At 38.5% G+C, this 18,808-nt stretch overlaps 1 protein-coding gene across 3 annotated transcripts in view; it reads left to right on the top strand.

The window, feature by feature from the left end:
- The window catches only part of mphosph8 (M-phase phosphoprotein 8), a 39,841-nt gene that overhangs the window by 560 nt on the left and 20,473 nt on the right, over window positions 1-18,808 (top strand). Inside the window, exons 2-8 of one of the 3 annotated variants that reach the window (XM_022218457.2) lie at window positions 4,674-4,841; window positions 5,953-6,975; window positions 7,162-7,258; window positions 11,169-11,417; window positions 11,610-11,732; window positions 13,068-13,156; window positions 16,104-18,408. In XM_022218457.2, the coding sequence (XP_022074149.2) occupies window positions 4,674-4,841; window positions 5,953-6,975; window positions 7,162-7,258; window positions 11,169-11,417; window positions 11,610-11,732; window positions 13,068-13,156; window positions 16,104-18,408 (4,054 nt within the window). The remainder of the gene's footprint in view (window positions 1-4,673; window positions 4,842-5,952; window positions 6,976-7,161; window positions 7,259-11,168; window positions 11,418-11,609; window positions 11,733-13,067; window positions 13,157-16,103; window positions 18,409-18,808) is intronic. The other 2 variants (XM_022218458.2, XM_051959006.1) reach the window with 2 other exon arrangements.

Here is an 18,808-nt window from a genome sequence, read left to right on the forward strand (position 1 = left end):
GCGAGCAGTTGTTTTGATCAGGGTCGTGGTCTGTCCGGCGCCATCGTTAGATCAAATAAATCCTGGGAACAATGCGAGAAACAGTGCACCTGAAACAGATTAAACAGTCGATGAAATTTCTCCATGTGAATTTAGTACCACCGGCTAACAATATGTTAGCATTGTGGCCACCTCATTTGTACCTGCACCAGCTGACCAACCTATATTTAATTATTTTTTTCGACGTTTTATACAGAAACAGGAAATTACCACAATATATAGCAAAAACATACAGTTCTACTTTTACTTTACTTATAATTAGCACGAGTTGCATCTTTGCAAGTACATTATAAAGTACTTTTTAGTCTGCTAAGTTAGTTTAATATTTAATTTGACGTTTAAATGTTATTGCATTTCATCAAAACCTATTTGTAAATCTTCCCCTGCCATGAATGCAACAAACACTATTCATGTTTAATAGTTTTGAAGAAGTGTAGTTCTTCATTGTTCTAACTGCTAATTAAAGTCGGTTGGGTTAATAATTAACCTGATTTTTCATTCATAGCCCCCAAAACGTGTCTTTTATACAAATTACATAAATCATAGTGTGACACTGGTATAACAAAACTCAACAAAATTGCCACAATATATAGTAAATAGCCAGAGTTGAACTTCTACTTCACTTATTTTAACATGAGTTTCATCCTTGTGAGTACATTGTAAAGTAGTTTTTAATCTGCTAAATTAATTTGATATTTAATTTGATGTATGTCATATTTCAACTAAATGTATTTGCAAATCTTTCCCTTCAATGAGTGCAACAAACACCTTATTAATGTGTATTGGCTTTAAAGAAGTGTAGTTGTAACTGCGAGCTAAAATCTAACGTTTGTTGGGTGACTAACAATTAACCAAACCCAAAACATGTCTTTCACATACATTAAATACATTATAGCAACACAGTTAAAACGGAACACAATAAAATTGCAGTGTGCATTCACTTTTATACTATTTACTCAAGAAATTACATATTTTTGTTGTGAAAACAGCAGTAAAGTGTATTATTTACATTATGGTGTGTCCATTATGTTCCAGTATAAACAACTACATGTTTGTACAGCAATAGGCACGTTAATATATGAACAGTTAGATGTGAATACAATATAAAATAGGTAATCTGAATGTACAGGTAGAGATTAATAGTGGGATGAGTAGTATAAATAGTATGCATAATATGAAATACCTAATACCTGCATATTATTGATCGTAATGTTCATTATTCATTCTAATAATAATTACACATTATAGTGATGACAAAACACATCAAAAGTACTCACTTTTATATTTCTTTTTACTATATTTACTTGAGGAGTCACATATTTGTCTTAAAGTGGGGTTCTATTTGAATACCTCGAGTTTTTATTAATTAAAAATTATACCTACATGTTACAAATCGTATATTTTATCGTAGTAACACATAATGCAACACAGTAAGGACAGAACTGTAGAAATGTGTTGTGCATGTTCACTTTTGTATTCCCTCATACAACATTTACTTAAGAGATCACATATTTGTGTTGCTAATGGTGGTGTGGTAATGTATATTTCAATACCTGGATTTTTTTTAAAATTAAAAATGCCTCCATAATATTAATAACAAAAGAAAAAACACTACAACGGCTGCTGTTGGTTGTCGATGGCATGCCCAGTTAGTCACAACTATTTTTGAGCAGTTGATTTGTGTTACCTCCCTTTACTCTTCATGTTTTGATTACAAAGTCATGCACAGTTTGCAAGAACATGCCATGTTTTCAAAATTAAATATTAACTTGCCTTTTACTTGGGTGATTAGAGAGAGTATGTGAGTAGGGATGGACTGGAGAGTTGTTTTTTGTTTTGTTTTTTGCTTGAGTGCCTGGGCTTGTTACAAAGGTTAAAGGAGGCTAAACTTTCACTGTTTGTTTATGTCCATTTAACTCATGTTTCAAAAGCAGGGGAAAATATGAATATCTATTTCTGGATTTAAAAGAATGAGGAAAAACTGAGACATAGGCTGTCCAGTGCTTAAAAATTATTCTTTGTCTATGACTGTGGCGGATTGCTGTTAAGTGTATGCATTTATGTGAAGATGCTGTTTAAAATGTAGCAATATTTTGTCTAACTGAACTAAATCGTATTTGTCTTTCGCTGCATAATTTATCAAAAACACCAATTTCAAGTGGCATCACCTTGCAAATTCGTAAATGTAACTTATTTTTGTCGGTATTGTTTAAAAAGGATGACACAGGACAAAATGATGACTGACTTGTTGGGCTGTGAAACAAATAGTGCCATGAAATGAATTAAGAGCTTAGCATGCTGTACACATCATGAGTGTTTCAGAGATAATGTCAGAATTGAATTTAAAAGCCATTGTGTTGTAGTGAGTCATGAGGTATTGCTGTGAGGTGCAAAAGACAAGGCTCACATAGTCAAGGAGGTAGCTGCTCGAGTTATTATTAACACACTTTGCATTAGTCCTGGCTTGCTGCTGGCCTTGCAAATGTAAAGTCTCTGGAGTCCCTCTGGTTCTATCTGTGTAGAAAACCCCTGTAACATGGAGGAGAGTGCAAGCAAACACAGTCCGGAAATTAAGTTGGATATATGGACTGTTATGATGGAAACTTTCTTCCCCTTCATATTCCAGATGTTAGGATGCTTTTATCATCGAATGGGAGGCTATCACTGGAGAGATTATCTTGAAATGTGCAGCATTAGTCCAGTTTTACATCACATTGCTTCCCCCTTTGTCTGTTGCTTTTCCCCCCATCTTCTAGCATGGGCATTCAATTCAAATTTAAATATATTTGATGTCCACAATCTTCAAAGTAACACCTAAATTGCCCCTAAGCTTGGACTGTTAGCTGCTATCCAGGAAGACACAAGATTTTGACAAGAAATTTATTTGTTGGTGCAGTGTCAGATTCAAACTCGGAAAACTTTATTTGTGCCCAGGGTTAGGGTTAGATCGTAACATCACAGTGCTGCAAATGCATTTATTTGTGTTTTTTTGCTGCAAAGATGTGTCTGGCTTTTAGTTTCCATGCTCCTTTCTCATGTGTTCTCAACTTTAAATCCATGAAAGGAGAAGAATTTACAGTATGTAGCTCTATAACTAGTTCATTTCCTTGTGTGAAAAGGATGGTCTGAGTAAAAAAGGGAGAACAGTTAAACTGCTATTTTACAGCTTTGCAAGTCTAAGAAAAGTCAAGCTCAATGACTGTCTCTCAGGACTTCTTCTGGTCACTTGCTTCACACTTACTTAGCATTGTATTGTTATCTCTTGATGGCTGTACTTAATCTTGGAGACTGTGCTTTTTACTCTCAAACAAAAGAGCTATCTGGATCGTTCTGTAAATCAAACAGATGTAGATATATGTTGGTGCTCCCTTAAAGGGGAACTTCAGTTTTTTTCAACCTGGGGTCTGTTTTCATATGTCTTTTCATACATGTGAGTGATGGAGAAATGAATTTTCGACATAGCTCCAGTATTTAGCCAGGCAGGCAGCTTCGCAGCTCAGCTGGCAAAAAGTATGGGGCAACTTGCCCCCCCCGCGTCAAAGTCCGCCCTAACATGCTTTTTTTCCCACACTGACCGGCTCAGATAGTCTCAACAAGTGTCCCACAACATACTAGAGATGAGAAGTGAATGAAAACCTCCACATTACTTGGCGATCGCTATTTGTTGTGGTCTGTATTCAAATCTCGGGACGCTAGAAAGAAAATCTCGTTCCGAAATCGCGCGATATCTCGCATATGAAACACAGACCCCAGGTTGAAAACAACCGAAGTTCCCCTTTAATAGATGTTGCTGTTGATGCTATTTTGGTATGATGAGGTTCTGCACCTTGAAAATTTCACATTAAAACCCTTTTGAGAAACGTTCCTGCATGCATCTGCTTTGGAAATCTTGGCAATGAAATATTTTCATGTCTTGCCCAGTTTGTTTTCCTTTGTATAAATGCTTGCAGTACAGTTTAGGCCAGTAAATACCATATTTCCAGTCTGCAGTTTTCATTGTTACTTTCTATCTTTTCTGCATGTGGATATTCAGAGTCTTGCAACAGCTGCTCATTGCAGCTTCAAATGTTTTGCTTTTCTCCCCAAAGAACTCCTTCTGTTGTCAATGTCAGGGATTTTGCTGCATAGAGGAATTTTGGCACCCCTCTAAGACATTTTAGCCGGTGCCAAAGGAAACTCACCAATGTCAAAATGATGAGAATGAACATCTTATTTTTAACTAGGTTATTAAGTTAAAGTTCATTTACTCAAACATCGTAGACATTTTTGTTTATCCAGTGGTCAGAAGTAACAGAAATGTTTGTTGAATATGGTCACACAGAGTAGTTACTGTTACTGTACATGAACCAATCGTGCTTACCATCATCCATAGTTGGCCCCAAAAGGCTCATGCTGATCCAGAAAAAACCCTGAAAGTGTTGTCTATTGTGAGTTCAAACAGTGAATCAAAGAATAACATCCACCAGTCAAAATACTATAATTATACATCCAGTCTGTCAGCCACGTTTGCATGCAGCTATCATCTGGAAGTCTTGTGTTGCTTTCGAAACACGTAACAGTTAAATTCTGACAGCTATGGGCCACTGTGTCATGTCAATGTGAAGATAATCCCTTAGCTTTTCTCTTGTTTTCAGGGTGAGGTCCTCTACAGAGTCCGATGGAAGAATTACTGCTCTGACGATGACACTTGGGAGCCAGAGGCCCATTTAGAGGACTGTCGAGAAGTCCTCCTGGCCTTTAAGAAGTCAATGGCTGAAGCTAAGGCCAAGAAAGAGGCAGAAGCTAAGAAGGCTGTGACAAGTGTAAGTGGCAGAATTCTACTCAGACCTTTAACAATCTTGCTAGAGTATGCATCATTTTTATGGACCACAGTGCTGAAGGTGAATAATAAGAAAACGCTGACAAAAGTTTGGAGTGGATATATCACTAAATGTAAAAGATAGTAGCCTATGATAATAATTTATTCAGTAATTATGTAAACGTTTTCATAAAGCAAAAACAGATTTAGCAGTTTCCTCACATTCTGGTTGATTTTTCTGTTTCAAATGAAAGCAAACTTATTTGTTTCTGAACCAATTAACTCAACTAACAGCGCCTTTACTGGAGAGTTATTGCTGCTCATGAAGACCATTTCTTTTAATATAGTGGTATGAATTTAGTGTTTTTGTAGAAGTTGCTCTAGTATAAGTGATCTAATCCATAGTAGTCATTAAAATCAGTGTCAATAAGTTTTGACTGCTATTGTTTTGGGATGTCACAGTTATGAAATTTTAACAGTTAACTGTTGAATCATCTTTTTCTTTTCATTTTATGAATTTGGAAGTGTTATATTAGAGGTATTTGCAGTCTTCAACTGCCACCTTTTTGCTGCAAATCCAGCAAATCACCATTTGGCTTAAAACCAAAGTGTGCCCACAGCGGTGCTGAGGTGTTTGGCTGTGTGACTACATCTATGACTTTAATGTTAATAGATGCTCATCAAAAACGCTGAAGGTCGATGATTAGAAGATAATCACCATTAAATCACATCAGAGGAAGGTGAAAACGGTGGAAAGCAGTGATTGAAACATGACATTTTTGATAGTTTCGTCCAGCAATTTTTGTACAACTGAGTGGAAGTGATTTTCACAGTTACGTAGAATGAAATTAGTCAGCTCAAGTAAATACAATTAAGTGATTTTGTAATAAATGTGACAGGCCAAGCACAGTTTTATTATTATCATTATTGAAGTAGTAGTCATATCTGTCTGAGTGTAGTTACTAAAATTAGGAGGGGGAAGTCTGTTTGAGAACATTTCTGGGTTTTAAATTTACCAAAGTGCTAATGAACAGTGATTTTAGAATTAAACATCAACCTCAAACAACTATTAATATCCTTAAATAGTGACGTGGCTTGTCCCATTTTCTTGTCAGAAGTTGCTACCTGTGAAAAGCGATGTGTTTGATGCCGACTCAGAGAGCGACAGCGACAAAGACCGGCCTACTGACTCGCCTGTCAAGAAGAAGAAAAAGAAGAAGGTTCGGGAAGAAGCAGAATCACCTCCTAAGGAGAAACAGAAAAAGAAGAAGAAAGAGAAACGCAAGGAGGAGTTACGACCCCTGCCGGCACCAGAAACAGATGAAGAAGAGGAGACAGTCCCGACTCCACCATCTCCTCCTAAAGAGAAAAAGACTGAATCAAAAAAGCGCGTTGTTGACTCTGAGGATGAGGATGATGAGCCTGTTCCCTCCAAAAAACACAAGAAGGAAAAGGGAAAAGAAGCTGGAAAGCACAAGAAAGAAAAGGCAGAGGAGGGGAAGAAGAAGAAAGGGAAAAAGGACCGTAAGGTTGAAACTTCTGAAGACGAGGCCACGGCTCCGCTGGAGGACGACCTGAGCGAAGGGCTGTCAGAGTCCCAAATGGACGATTCTGCATCAACTGACACTGTAACGAAATCTGTGGAAAAGCCAGGTTTGGACGACAAGGCAAAACAGAAGAAGGGAAAGTGGGAAGTAAAGCTGCAGGGAATTAAGGACCTTATTCATGACAAAAAGAGCAAAAAGACAGATGGCTCCCAGAAAGAAAGCAACCTCCAAAAAGCAAAGAGCCATGCCTCTAAAAGCAAAGAGGACACTGCTCCACAATCGGACTCCAGTGATAGCTCCACCCTACATAAGAAAGCTAAAGGCAAAGGGCAGGATACCACGTCAGTGCCATCTAAAGTCCCATCTTCTTCCTCATCGTCGTCCTCGTCCTCTGTCACAGCTGCTACCACTACAAAGGGAAAGGAGGAGGAGGCGCCTAAAGAGGAGGTATTAGGACCGAAGGATGCCACAGGTTCAACTAATCTGTTTGAAAAGTTCCTCTTAAACTGCGAAGCAAAAGATCGTGCCCCCCGCAGGCAGGCGGCAACTCATCAACCTGTCATAGAAAAGACCAGCACCAAACTTACAAAGGTACAGCATTCAAGACTGAACACTTGATTTCTATATCAGCATATTTATTATGACTTTGCACATTAACAACATGCACACTTTTTAGGTGACATTGATATTTTCTCTTTTGTCTGGGCCCTGGGTGTATTTTCCTAAAAAAACTGCAGTCTGCTTATAGTTTTTGTTTTGTTTTTGTTCCGGCATCAGGTTCCAGGAAAGACTGAGAAGGTTTCCAAGTCGGCCAAAGAATCTCCAGTTCAGAAAGCAGAGCCTGAGAAGACAGAGAGGAGTAAGCAATCAGATGGTATGCCTGAAACACAGATACATTAAAATCACAACCTTACTGAAGTGTTTAATTTGCAAAAGCATATGATTGCATCAACCCAACTGGCCTCAGCTAAAGAAGGTCTTAACATCAGATGTCAGCATTTAGGAAATGTAACAGAGGTCATCAAAGGACTCTACTGACAAATGGGCATCTCAAAATTATAGGGAGGTTATAAGCTATGAAATTAGAAATTAATATGTTGCAACAACTTAATTTATTTAGCATCTGTTTTGAAAACAGAGTTTACAAAGTCCTTTGAAAGAGAAGCCAAAAAACAGAAGGAAGACAATATTACAACAGAAAGAAAAAAGATTCTAATTGAAAAAATGGAGTAAAACAAGGTAAAACAAACAAACTGGAAAATACAGAATTTCAGTATAATGCAGCCAATAATAAAAGCACCAAAAATGCCATAGCTAATTAAAGAAAAGGAAAAAGCTCAAATGAAAAAGAAAAAAGGAATAAAAGATGATAAAAGAGAATATGAGAGATGACAAATGTTTTATAATTAAAAAAAAGATGTCCTCCAACCCTCCTCCTAATGTAACAGTGAGTCTGCTGTGTTTAATGAGACAAGCAAATGAAAAAAAAGTAAAACATTCTCTTCACTCTGTCATATGAAAGGACATCTAAATATGCTTTCTGCTTTGTAAATCTTAGTGATCTGGTGCACTAAGATGTAACATTTATCAAGCTTTACCAGTCCTATTGTAAAAGGGGCATTGTAAAAAGAAACAGAAAAAATCCTCTCTCAAAGTTTCATGAGTTATTTAATGGTACAAAAGTCTTGTTCAGTTTAAGCCATTACATGAGTTAAAGTGAATAAAGTTATTGATTGAAGAAAAGTTAAATAAAAGCTAGTCCAGTATCTTCAGTAGAAATGTTTTATTTGTTTTGGTTTGATATCTGTCAGCCAAAGAATAAATAATAAAATCTAAACACTGTTTTCTTGCTCCTACAGCGATTTCTACTCACTGGTGTGCAATAATTTGATTATTTACAGATCTTAAACAGGCACAAAACATCTCCACAAGCTTCAAAAAATTATTGTGCATCTGGTAAAGATTACACTGCCCAACAAATTGTAACTTTTTTTCTGCTGACTGAAAACTAACACCTGTTTTTACCTAATTTTGGGGTCCTGATTTCAGAAATGACATCAGTTTTTACCTATCACGTCACGTTTTTTTCTGTGGCATTTGGACTTGTAGTATCGGTGGCTGCCACACCCATCATGTTTAATTGGGAAAATGCCAACTTAAACCCGAATTAATTAAATTTCCTGTTGTGTTTCAGATTGAAAGTCAACCATGGCTACTGCTCGTAGAAAATGTGTGAATACTCCAGATGCATTTTGTTATATCTGTGGAAATTTTATTGTACCATCTCAAAGGGCGAATATTGGTGACTTTGTGAAGCGAGCCTACTTGGCTTACTTTAAGGTCAAACTTGGAGACCAAGTCTTGGGCACCACATAAAGTGTGCAAGCCTTGCATTGAAAATTTGAGACAATGGACCAAGGGAAAGAGGGAGAAACTAGCATTTGGCATTCCTATGGTGTGGCGAGAGCCGAAGAATCATAAAGACAATTGCTACTTTTGCCTCATCGGCACTTCTGGTTATAACAAGAAAAATAAGCATAAAATAAGCTACCCAAATCTGAATTCAGCAATTCGCCCTGTGCCCCATTCTGATGATGTACCTGTGCCACATTTTACAGAGTTTCCTTCACTTGATGAAGATCAAGATGTTACGTCGGCTGATAGCGAACATGGTAGTGATGTCGATTTTGAAGAATGCGGTCCAAGCACAAAAGAGCCAGAATGTTTTAATCAGGCAGAGCTGAATGATTTAACACGAGATTTAGGTCTTTCAAAAGAAACATCAGAACTATTAGCTTCAAGATTGAATGAAAAGAATTTGCTCCAAGATGGTACCAAAGTAACATATTATCACAGCAGGGAAAGAGATTTTGTGCAATATTTCAGAGCTGAGAGTGATTTTGTTTATTGTCATGATGTACCAGGATTGTTGCATGCACTGGGTGTGGAACATTATGACCAAGTGATCATATTTTAATACGTACTTGATAAATATGCAGTTATGCCATAGAGCAAAAAACTGACGTCCTAGGCAAAAACCATTGTGATTTTTGGATTCAGCACCTTCAAATTAGTCAGAAACAAGTCTCAGTTGTAAGTCAGCAAAAATGTTGTTGGCCAGTGTTAGCTGTGATCTGGGGCTGGGCGATATGGCCTAAAAAAACAAATCTCCGATTTTTAAACAAAAAAAGCCAGTTTCACGATTTATTCGATTTTTCTTTTACCCCCTACCTAAAATCAATTTGCAGATGACAAAGAAGTTGCTCAAAACAAGTGATGTCACATAACCCGAACCAATTCCAAACAAGAAAAGCACTCGGAGAGCATAGTACTCCGCCAAGGATGCTCAGTTGATGTATCATTTCCGACGGATGAAATCTTCAATAAACAATTACGCTGTGCTAAGTATAGGCATGTGTTATGCATGTGCATGTCATGTATTTATACCGAATCACGTGTAAATTACTCTTTTAAAGGTCTGTTGATCAGTTCATCAATTTTGGCAAGCCTTTGTTTTGCTCGTGTTAACATAAGCGTTCCCTCCAAGCTTTTATTTTGAAGGTGTATTTTGAATGCTACAGGCTTTTATTTTGTAACCATTCCAGCGGCACAGAAAGTGATTCTCTAAGAAGAGGTTTCTTGACATGACGAAGATGTTGCCAAAAGTCCGAAAATTCACACAAAGATGAAAGAAAACGGTTCCACGCTGTTGCTGTTTAGCAAAGGATGTGTCTAAATGTAGAAGCAGCTGGAATGAGAACAAGGTGTTACGGTGAAGAAATGAATGAAGGCAGGAAGGTGAATTTGTGTTTACGATAAGATTGATGGCTGAGCTCAACGTGTCAGGCTGGGGTTTGCTACATCGTGACCTAAATATGTAGCAGGCGGCAGGAATTGATGGGACTCAGAAACACCCCACAGTTTAATTATTTGTTCCTTGTATGATTTCCAACTGATTAATCATGGTCATTTTGTAGTAGGATTGCAATCATGTGATCGTCAGCGGGTAACTGACAGTGTTCACTTCATGGTTACAGTGATGCCGTGTCTGCAGCTATATCTCCCAATGGAAAATCCCGAACAAAGCCGTGGATCCAGATTATAAACCACATCACTGCCAAAATCTAATCACTTGGTCCTTGTGCCATTTCTGACCTTCCCTGAAATTTGATCAAAATCTGTTAGTCCATTTTTGAGTAATGTTTCACACAGACGGACAGATTCACAGACAAACGTACGCCGATCGTCACATAACTCTGCTGTTCCTTGGTGGAGTAATAATGACTGAAGATATGTTTTCTTTCTTTGGAGTAAGATCTGCACCACTTGCTCCATGTTGGGGAACGAGGCGCGCACTCTGAACTACGGGAGCCCAGCAGGCAGGCGTTGGTGGCGGATTTTGATGAGAAAATCAATTTTCATTAAAACAAATTGACATTAAGTACAAACTCGAATTAATCGGTAAAATCGATTTATCACCCAGCCCTACTATGATCATTAACTAATGGTGCAGTTTTTTCAGACTACTTACAATATGAAAAGTAGACTCTCAAATAGCTGACAAACTCGTAATGGCTTCCCCTAAAAATATTTTTCTGTGTTTTGTTCTCCATAATGATCATGCCAACTTTAATCAGTGAGTCACAGGTCTCCACCAAGGCAAAAACAGGAGCAAGCTGCTGTTTTCTGTTTGTTTGACGGCTCTAATGGATGGTTAAAGGCTTTCTAAGCTGTTTGGGAGAAATTGTCCAAGAAGTTATGATTTCTTATCTGCTTCCCTTCAGCTCCCAGACCTGGCCAGAGTTACGGCTTCAGCCTGGACAGTGATGAGAAGGAGGAGGAATCCACAGGAAAGCCGAGGCCTGGAGAGGATTCCCGGGAGCGTAGGGAGAAACCGGAGGAGGCTCAGCGGTCCGGCTGGGAGAGGAAAACCCAGACTGATGACAGGAGGAAGAGGAGGGAAGACAGTGAGCCGAGACTCTTCATAGCGTGTGATGATACCCCAGACCCACCAGAGGGCGCAGACAAACCTGGTACATTTCTGATCAGACACTGTTGATCTTTGCTGCTTTCAAATATCCCTCTTCTTGTTTTACATCTAATTACACAGATTCTTCTGCACAGATGGCTTGTCGGATTTGTTGATTTCAGTTTTAGATCAGAGAGACTGAGAGGTCATTCAAATTCAACATTGCTAACTAGTAATGTCTTTATATTGTGTACAGACAAGGGTCAAGCCACTCTGAGTCTAGGAATGGACCTCAACCTGGACTGGATGACTCTGGACGACTTCCAGAAACATCTGAATGGAGAGGATGAGATCTTGTCTGGTCCACCATTGTCACCAAGTAAGTGTTTCTTTTTCCTCTTAGTTATGTGACTATCTACTGACTGACTACTATTGCTATTTCACAACTTTGTTTTTTGCTGCTGTGTGGTAGTCATAAATTTTTTGTCATTCAGATGAAATATTTCCACCTGAGTCCACCAGCAGGTAGCAAAATAGTGTATATAGAAAAGAGAGTGATTTTAATATATAGCAATTACTCAAAACAGGAAGCGATGCATATTGCACAGTGTGTAAACAGTCACTGCACCATGTGGGCATACAGTTCACAACACAGCAGCCAGGTGTTGCTATTGTAATGCTTCAGTTGCTGCTCATGTGTTAACTATGGTACCAATCCAACTAGAGCTATGTTGTCTTAAAAGTTTTACATTACAGAATGTAGTCAAAAAGTGTATTTGATTTAAATGTGGCCACCATGCCCATGGAATTAGTCTCCTTGTGTAGCAGTGCAGTGCTATCAGCTTTTCTGCAATGCCTCTAATGCTCGTTGTAAACATGTCAGGCACCATCTCCACTAGGCATTGAATCGCCTAGACTTTGGCAAAATGTCAAACGTTCAACTTGAATTTCCTTTGGGGAAGATGAAGAAGTCACAGAGTCAGATCTACCAAACAGGGTGGATGAAGAGCAGTGATTGTGGCCTTGTGCCCAGAAAACTGTGTGCTGTGACCAGGGATATGATGTATTTGAGCGCCCACATGCCATCACGCCACAGTTCAAGATGTTTGTACCTCAGGATGTTGGAGTAAATTTCTGCCTTCACTGTCTGACCGTTGTGGGCTAATTCCCAGAGCGTAACCACGTGAATGTTGAAGAAAACAACAAGCAAACTCGTGGTGCATTCCTGACCTGACACGCCTTGTTCAGTCATGGAAACTGTAGCCCTTCCACCATGAAAGCTACCAACTACTGCAGTGGTAGCCACAGACCCACCTAATGTAACACACCATACAGTATATGATGAGAAATCCCAAATTCACACCTACCAGTAGTCATAAAAACATGTGTAACATTGGTCCCACCGTTAAAAGCGTGGTGTCACATGGTTTCCTGACTTGTCACAGTTACAACTCACACATATTATATGCTCGTTACTCTGAGACTGTTCTTTCACATCACATACAATCTCTGCAATTTGTCAGTCAGAAGCCCTTAGAGTTGTTTTGTTTTAAGTATATGTATATTTATTGTTATTGGGAGGTTTATATTATTTGAGTACAAAGTCAGTATTGTCTTGTTTTTTTTATAGTATTTTATACATATACAATGGATTTGAGGACTAGCTCTAGCATGGTTACTCTATTAACTTGATTTGTGTTTTTGTTCCTGTCAGGTGAGTTGCGAGATGCTGTGAAAAGTGGAGATTACATGGCTGTCAAACTGGCACTTAATTCCAAAGAGGACTACAATCTGGACCAAGAGGTATGTTCAATTTCTTTCCAGCAAATTTTTATGAAACCCTTCACAAAACCATTGTCTTTTTTTTTATTCTCTCGGTTATTTTTTTTTTTTTTTGGTTTAATATTTTATTTTTTATTTTACATAAAGTTGAAAGGTTTCTGAGCATTCAATTCAGAGACAAAAGCACATTTTAGAAATGTTACAGCTTGCACCTTGGTTGGCCCCAGTGTGTATGTGTGGATGTGATTGCAGTCCAGTTTTAAAAATAATGTGCATTTTTGTCGACAATCAGTGTCCACTGTGTTTTGGCATTATGAAGGATGAATTCTTGCCTAACCTGGTACTCTTTTATAAATGCATGAATTGACATGGAATTTAAACTTAAATTTCATTTTATGGCAGGAGAAGAGTTGTGCTTTTAATGTGTGGAAAGCACACGACATTTTTTTGTTTTAAGCACAGTCTTTACACTTCTTACAGATTTGTCGTGGTGGTTTGTTACGATACCTGTAGGGATGCCCCAAATGATGCATCGATGCATCGTCTGAGCACGACACGTCATCAAAAACGGAAGTGAGTGCGCAATGCAACAGAAATCACCGTCCGACTGGAGCGCGGAACACAGCCGGACGTCTGCGCTGCATCATGCTTATGTTATGTCTGCTCGATGCAGCGCGGACATCTGTGATCTATCGTAAACGCGGATGTCAACGTTTACTATACAGCTGTATCTAAACGCGGACATCGACGCTGCATCGTGCATACATAATATAAGCACGATGCAGCGCAGACATCCGGCTATGTTCCGCACTCCAGTCGGACGGGGATTTCTGTTGCATTGCGCACTCACTTCCGCTTTTGATGATGTGTCGTGCTCAGATGATGCATCGATGCATCATTTGGGGCATCCCTACTAACAGGTGCTTATAAAACAACTATTTTCTGTATGAGATACAATCATCCATTTGTGATTGGCTTGATCTAACTTCAGGAACCTCTTTGGAACACCCTTTGAAACATTTTCATAAATTTTCATTAGTATGAGCAGAAAAGGAAAACACTTAACAGCAAACATCCATCGAATTTCTTGCTGTGGTTACACAGTGTAGCAGAATGATACCATACCATCACATTGAAAGGATCTTTATAATTCACCTATACAAACATCGCTTGTGGATGGGAAAAAGTATTTTCCAGAGGAATCTGGAATCTCGCCTGAAGATCTACATCCACAGACTTCACTGTTTATTGTCTGCTAAAAATTCAGCGCTTCAAGGTGTTTTTCACAACCCCAAAGCACCTTTGCTTTTGCAACAAATCCAGGTAAGAATATTGTCTCAATTGCTTAAAATGTATGAAAACAAATGCATAATATTTATTAAGTACTGTTATAAGAATGTAAATGTGTTATGATTTAATAATTTAGCTTGCTTAGAACTTTGTATTTTATCTAGCAAAACCAACAATGTGATATTTAGATTTTAAATTCAAATGATAGTTTAAATGTCCTGGGAGCTAAAAGGCCTTGTTGTGTAATTTCAACCTGAGTTGTATTGTTCTAATGTACAGAATATGTATTTAAAAAAAAAAAAAAGTGGCAATTTCCACTAAGCTCTGTTATCATACAATAGAGAGCTCAGATAGAGCCGATCATTTGTTTTTGTATCAGATCAGAGTGCTATTCAAAGCTGTAAAGACCATAATTATAACTTAAATCATTAACTATGTCTTTGTTGTTGTCACGGTATGGAAGTTTTAGTCTGTGATAAATTTAATCACATTTTCCCTAGTTAGACAATCTACGAAATGGAACTGTTAGCTGTTTAATTATTTATTATTTGTTTAATGTGCTTAGTGCATGTAAATCTGTATGTACCACCACCTTGTACTGTTTTGGTGTCAAAAATAACTCTTTAATCTACATTTAATTGTGTATTGGTAATTTGAACATAATATTTTTCATTTGTCATATTTATTGAAATATATGCACATTAGAGACATGGTGTCATCTTTTCTTGCAGTGAACAAACCAGTGGACGAAAACACTGAACATTTGAAGGACAAGACGAACCTTTTGAAGCAGGTACATGCTGTATATGTTTTCAGAACATGTGTCATCATCATAATCATAGCACAACATGTGCAGCCTGCTGCTTGCACCAACAACCATCAGCCATTCAGAATCATTTTTTCTTTTATCATCCGAAATTTAAATGCGTAGATGACATTTAAACAAAAACAAGATTAATGTTTATATGAGAATGGCTTGACACTGTCCAAATGCTTCCATGTTTGGCTTCTATACCTGGCCTGGTTCACGACTCTTAGAGATTTTAACAACATTAAAGATATGTTAAATTACCAGTAAATTCTGCAAAAGTACTCATCTAAGTAAGCCAAAATCCTTTGTATAGCTCTTTTAAAGTAGCATAGTAATTTGTTTTGATTGCAAGTCATGTATGTAGGTTTAGTGTCAGTGCATATTCTGTTCTCTCCATGTAGCATTTCATCCTACACCCCATGACTACTTATTAGAAATTTATGATGTCAAAACGCTGCTTGATCCAATAAAGCCATTAACTGTTCTTGAATGGGTCACATGTGGTTTTTGTACTGGAGATCTGAAAGGTGTCAGGGGTTTTTTTGAACTGATGTTGGGCTTTACAAAAAAAATTTTGGCCATTACATTCACTTATGTTTGGATGGATCTTGTTGGGGCATTGCCAAGGTGCTGATGTGTTTTAAACAGCAATTTTAAAATGTGCAAAGGATTTTAAAAAGGAATACCAAAGCAAAAAAAATAACAAAACAAAACTCACCATCACTTTAACTACCAAAATGCAAAACTAATATTATCCCCTTCCCCTCCCCGCATTTATTTCTTAAAGAGTTTGTGTTTAAAGTTCTCTGAAATTATACATGAGATCTGATTTGGCGATGAGTCTTACGTATACTTGTTCTTTTACAGGCCTGTACTTTTGGTGAGAAGAGGTCATTTGAAGGAGAGAGGAACTTGATTGAAGAGAGAAGTTCGAGTGGTGCTTATAGATTGACTTCTAACATTGACATTGCAAGGAATGAAGAGGGCACTCCAAAAGCAAAAGAGAATGTCTCACGAGATTGGAATGGTCCGATAAATAACTGCCTTACCAGTACAAACACTGAGCAAGTGACCATGAGGGAAAATGACAGTTTCCAACAAGGTGGAAACAATATAACTGACTACAATAACACAGCTTTTGGTTCAGTTACCGAGTGGCAAAGTCAAGGACAGGAAGAGGAAGACGACACAATTGGTGGCTTATCGAGTGAAATGATTGTCAACATTGAAAATTCTGATCTCCCCAGAAATGCAGAAGGAATGGTAACAAAGGGCAAAGTTAACAAAAACAAGCAAACAAATGACTCAATTGATGAGGGAAAGGATGTGGTGGCAGGTAACTTGGATAGCACAGATCAAGACCTATCTAAGTCGGGCACCAAAGAGACTGTTCAAATGCAATTACGCCGTCGCAGGAAAACTTCTGAGAAGAGACAACCAACACGATCAAGTCTGAGGAACTGTAAGAAAGTGATGGAAACAACACCTAGCACAGAAAAAGAAGAGAAGAAAGAGTTGAGCAAAAAGCATTTCTGTTTGTATTGCAGAATGGCTTTTACACAACTTGCAAAGCATTTGGAAAGAAAACATGGAGAGGAAACAGATGTTGCTCATGCAATACACTTTCCCAAAGGTTCTAAAGTCAGGCAGACGTTGCTTGACCAAATTCGCAATAAAGGAGATTATGAACATAATTGCCAAGTTCTTAAAAGTGGTGAGGGGGAAATTGTGACCAAGAAACAGGCAAAGAAACCCACCATATCAGTTCGAGACTTTCTGCCTTGTCAGCACTGTTTTGCATTCTACCGCAAAACTGACTTATGGAGACATGAACGATCATGTAAGGCCAGAAAGGGAGATCAGAAATCCTCTGAAAGTACAAAAAGAACCAGAGGTCACAGTGCTGCCTCCCGGCTGCTTCCAATGTCAGAGTTTTTAACTGGAGGCTGCGAGGAAATCATCCACATAATGCATCAAGACGACATCTCGAAGCATATCAGAAATGACCCACTTATTTGTAAATATGGCAATGCCTTGTCTGTCAAGTATGAACATGACAAGTCTCAGTTTGCCTATATTGCGCAAAAAATGAGGGAGCTGGGCCGATTTGTGCTCGCTGTAAATGAGCTTGACAAAAGTGTGAAATTCTTGCATGAAATATGTCTACCATCCAAATTTGAATTAGCTGTTGAGGGCGTCAAAAAAGTTAGCGGGTTTGACCCAAGTTCCAGTAAATTTAAAACTATTTCCCTCGTCTCAAAGATTGGCTACTCTCTAAAACGAGCTGCAGAGATAGCTTTCGGGGAAAGCCGCATGACAGAGGACAGTGAAACAGAAAGTGAAGTTAAAAAGTTCATACAGCTTCTTGACACAAAATGGAGTGAGTGTTTTTCTCGCAAAGCGCTTGCCTTATCTTTAAAGCAAGAAGTCAAGAAAGTTGAGGTTGACAAATCAACTGTGACAGAAGATTTGATAAAACTCCACAGGTTCATCACCGGGGAGGAAGATGAAGCTCGGAAGGAACTGAAAGAAAATCCTAGTTTGTCAACATGGAAGAAGCTTAGTGAAGCCACTTTAGCAGATGTGTGTCTGTTTAACAGAGGAAGGGTAGGAAATATTGGTAGACTACTCTTGCAAACCTACACTCACAAAAAGAGTGGGGGAACATTTTTGCCTTCTGCAGATCAAGTAAGGAAAAGCACAAAACTGGAGTTGGACCTTGGTTCCAATTTTACCAGGTTGGAACTAGAAGGTCAGTATGGAAGGAACATGCTGGTTCTACTAACAGAAAGGATGGTCTTGTCAATCGACTTGCTTGTTGAAAACAGGGAGCAAGCAGGTGTGTCAAAAACAAACCCATACCTGTTTGCACGGACTGAAGGCCCATCCTTCATCAGAGGATTAGATTGTTTCCGAAGGGCTGCGATGGAATGTGGAGTAAAAAACCCTGAAGCCCTTCTGTCCTCTTCATTAAGAGAGCAAATTGCAAGCTGCTGGCAGCTAATGAGCCTCAGTGAAAGCGAATTGGATCAAGTGGCCACACTAGTGGGAAGGAGCAGCCAAGAGTGTTACAGGCTCTCAAAAAATGCTTCCCAACTGGAGGAAATGAGCAAAGAGCTGCTGAAGATGGATCGAACACTGCCATCAGCTCCACCTAGCACTGCCACAGACGGTGAGTACTTAGTATACAACTTTCAAAGTTTTCTTAACTGGTATCCAATCACATTTTGTAAGTAAATTTGGATATTTTTCTTCTATTCTGATGAAACTATTCTAAACCACAGACGATTAGCATTTGCTGTAAAACCCACTTAGACAGGCCAGTTACGTAAAAGTCGTCAATACATGAGCTCTGTCCAGTGTGGACCATTGCTAGCTAAATCTCCAAAATATTCCCTTCCTACAAACATGAACCTGTAGTCTTGAGTGGCCTTCTCCTCAGTTTTAAACAACAAAATGCAGCCTTCAATCTTATGAAGCCACAAGCTGCTCCATGCAGTTCTGTAACAAGATACTACACTTTAGTATGTTCTTTGATTTCAAAGGTTAGATTACAAATACCGAGTCCTCTC

Source organism: Acanthochromis polyacanthus, chromosome 14 (genome assembly GCF_021347895.1).
Source record: "Acanthochromis polyacanthus isolate Apoly-LR-REF ecotype Palm Island chromosome 14, KAUST_Apoly_ChrSc, whole genome shotgun sequence".
Classification (NCBI taxonomy): Eukaryota; Metazoa; Chordata; class Actinopteri; family Pomacentridae; genus Acanthochromis; species Acanthochromis polyacanthus.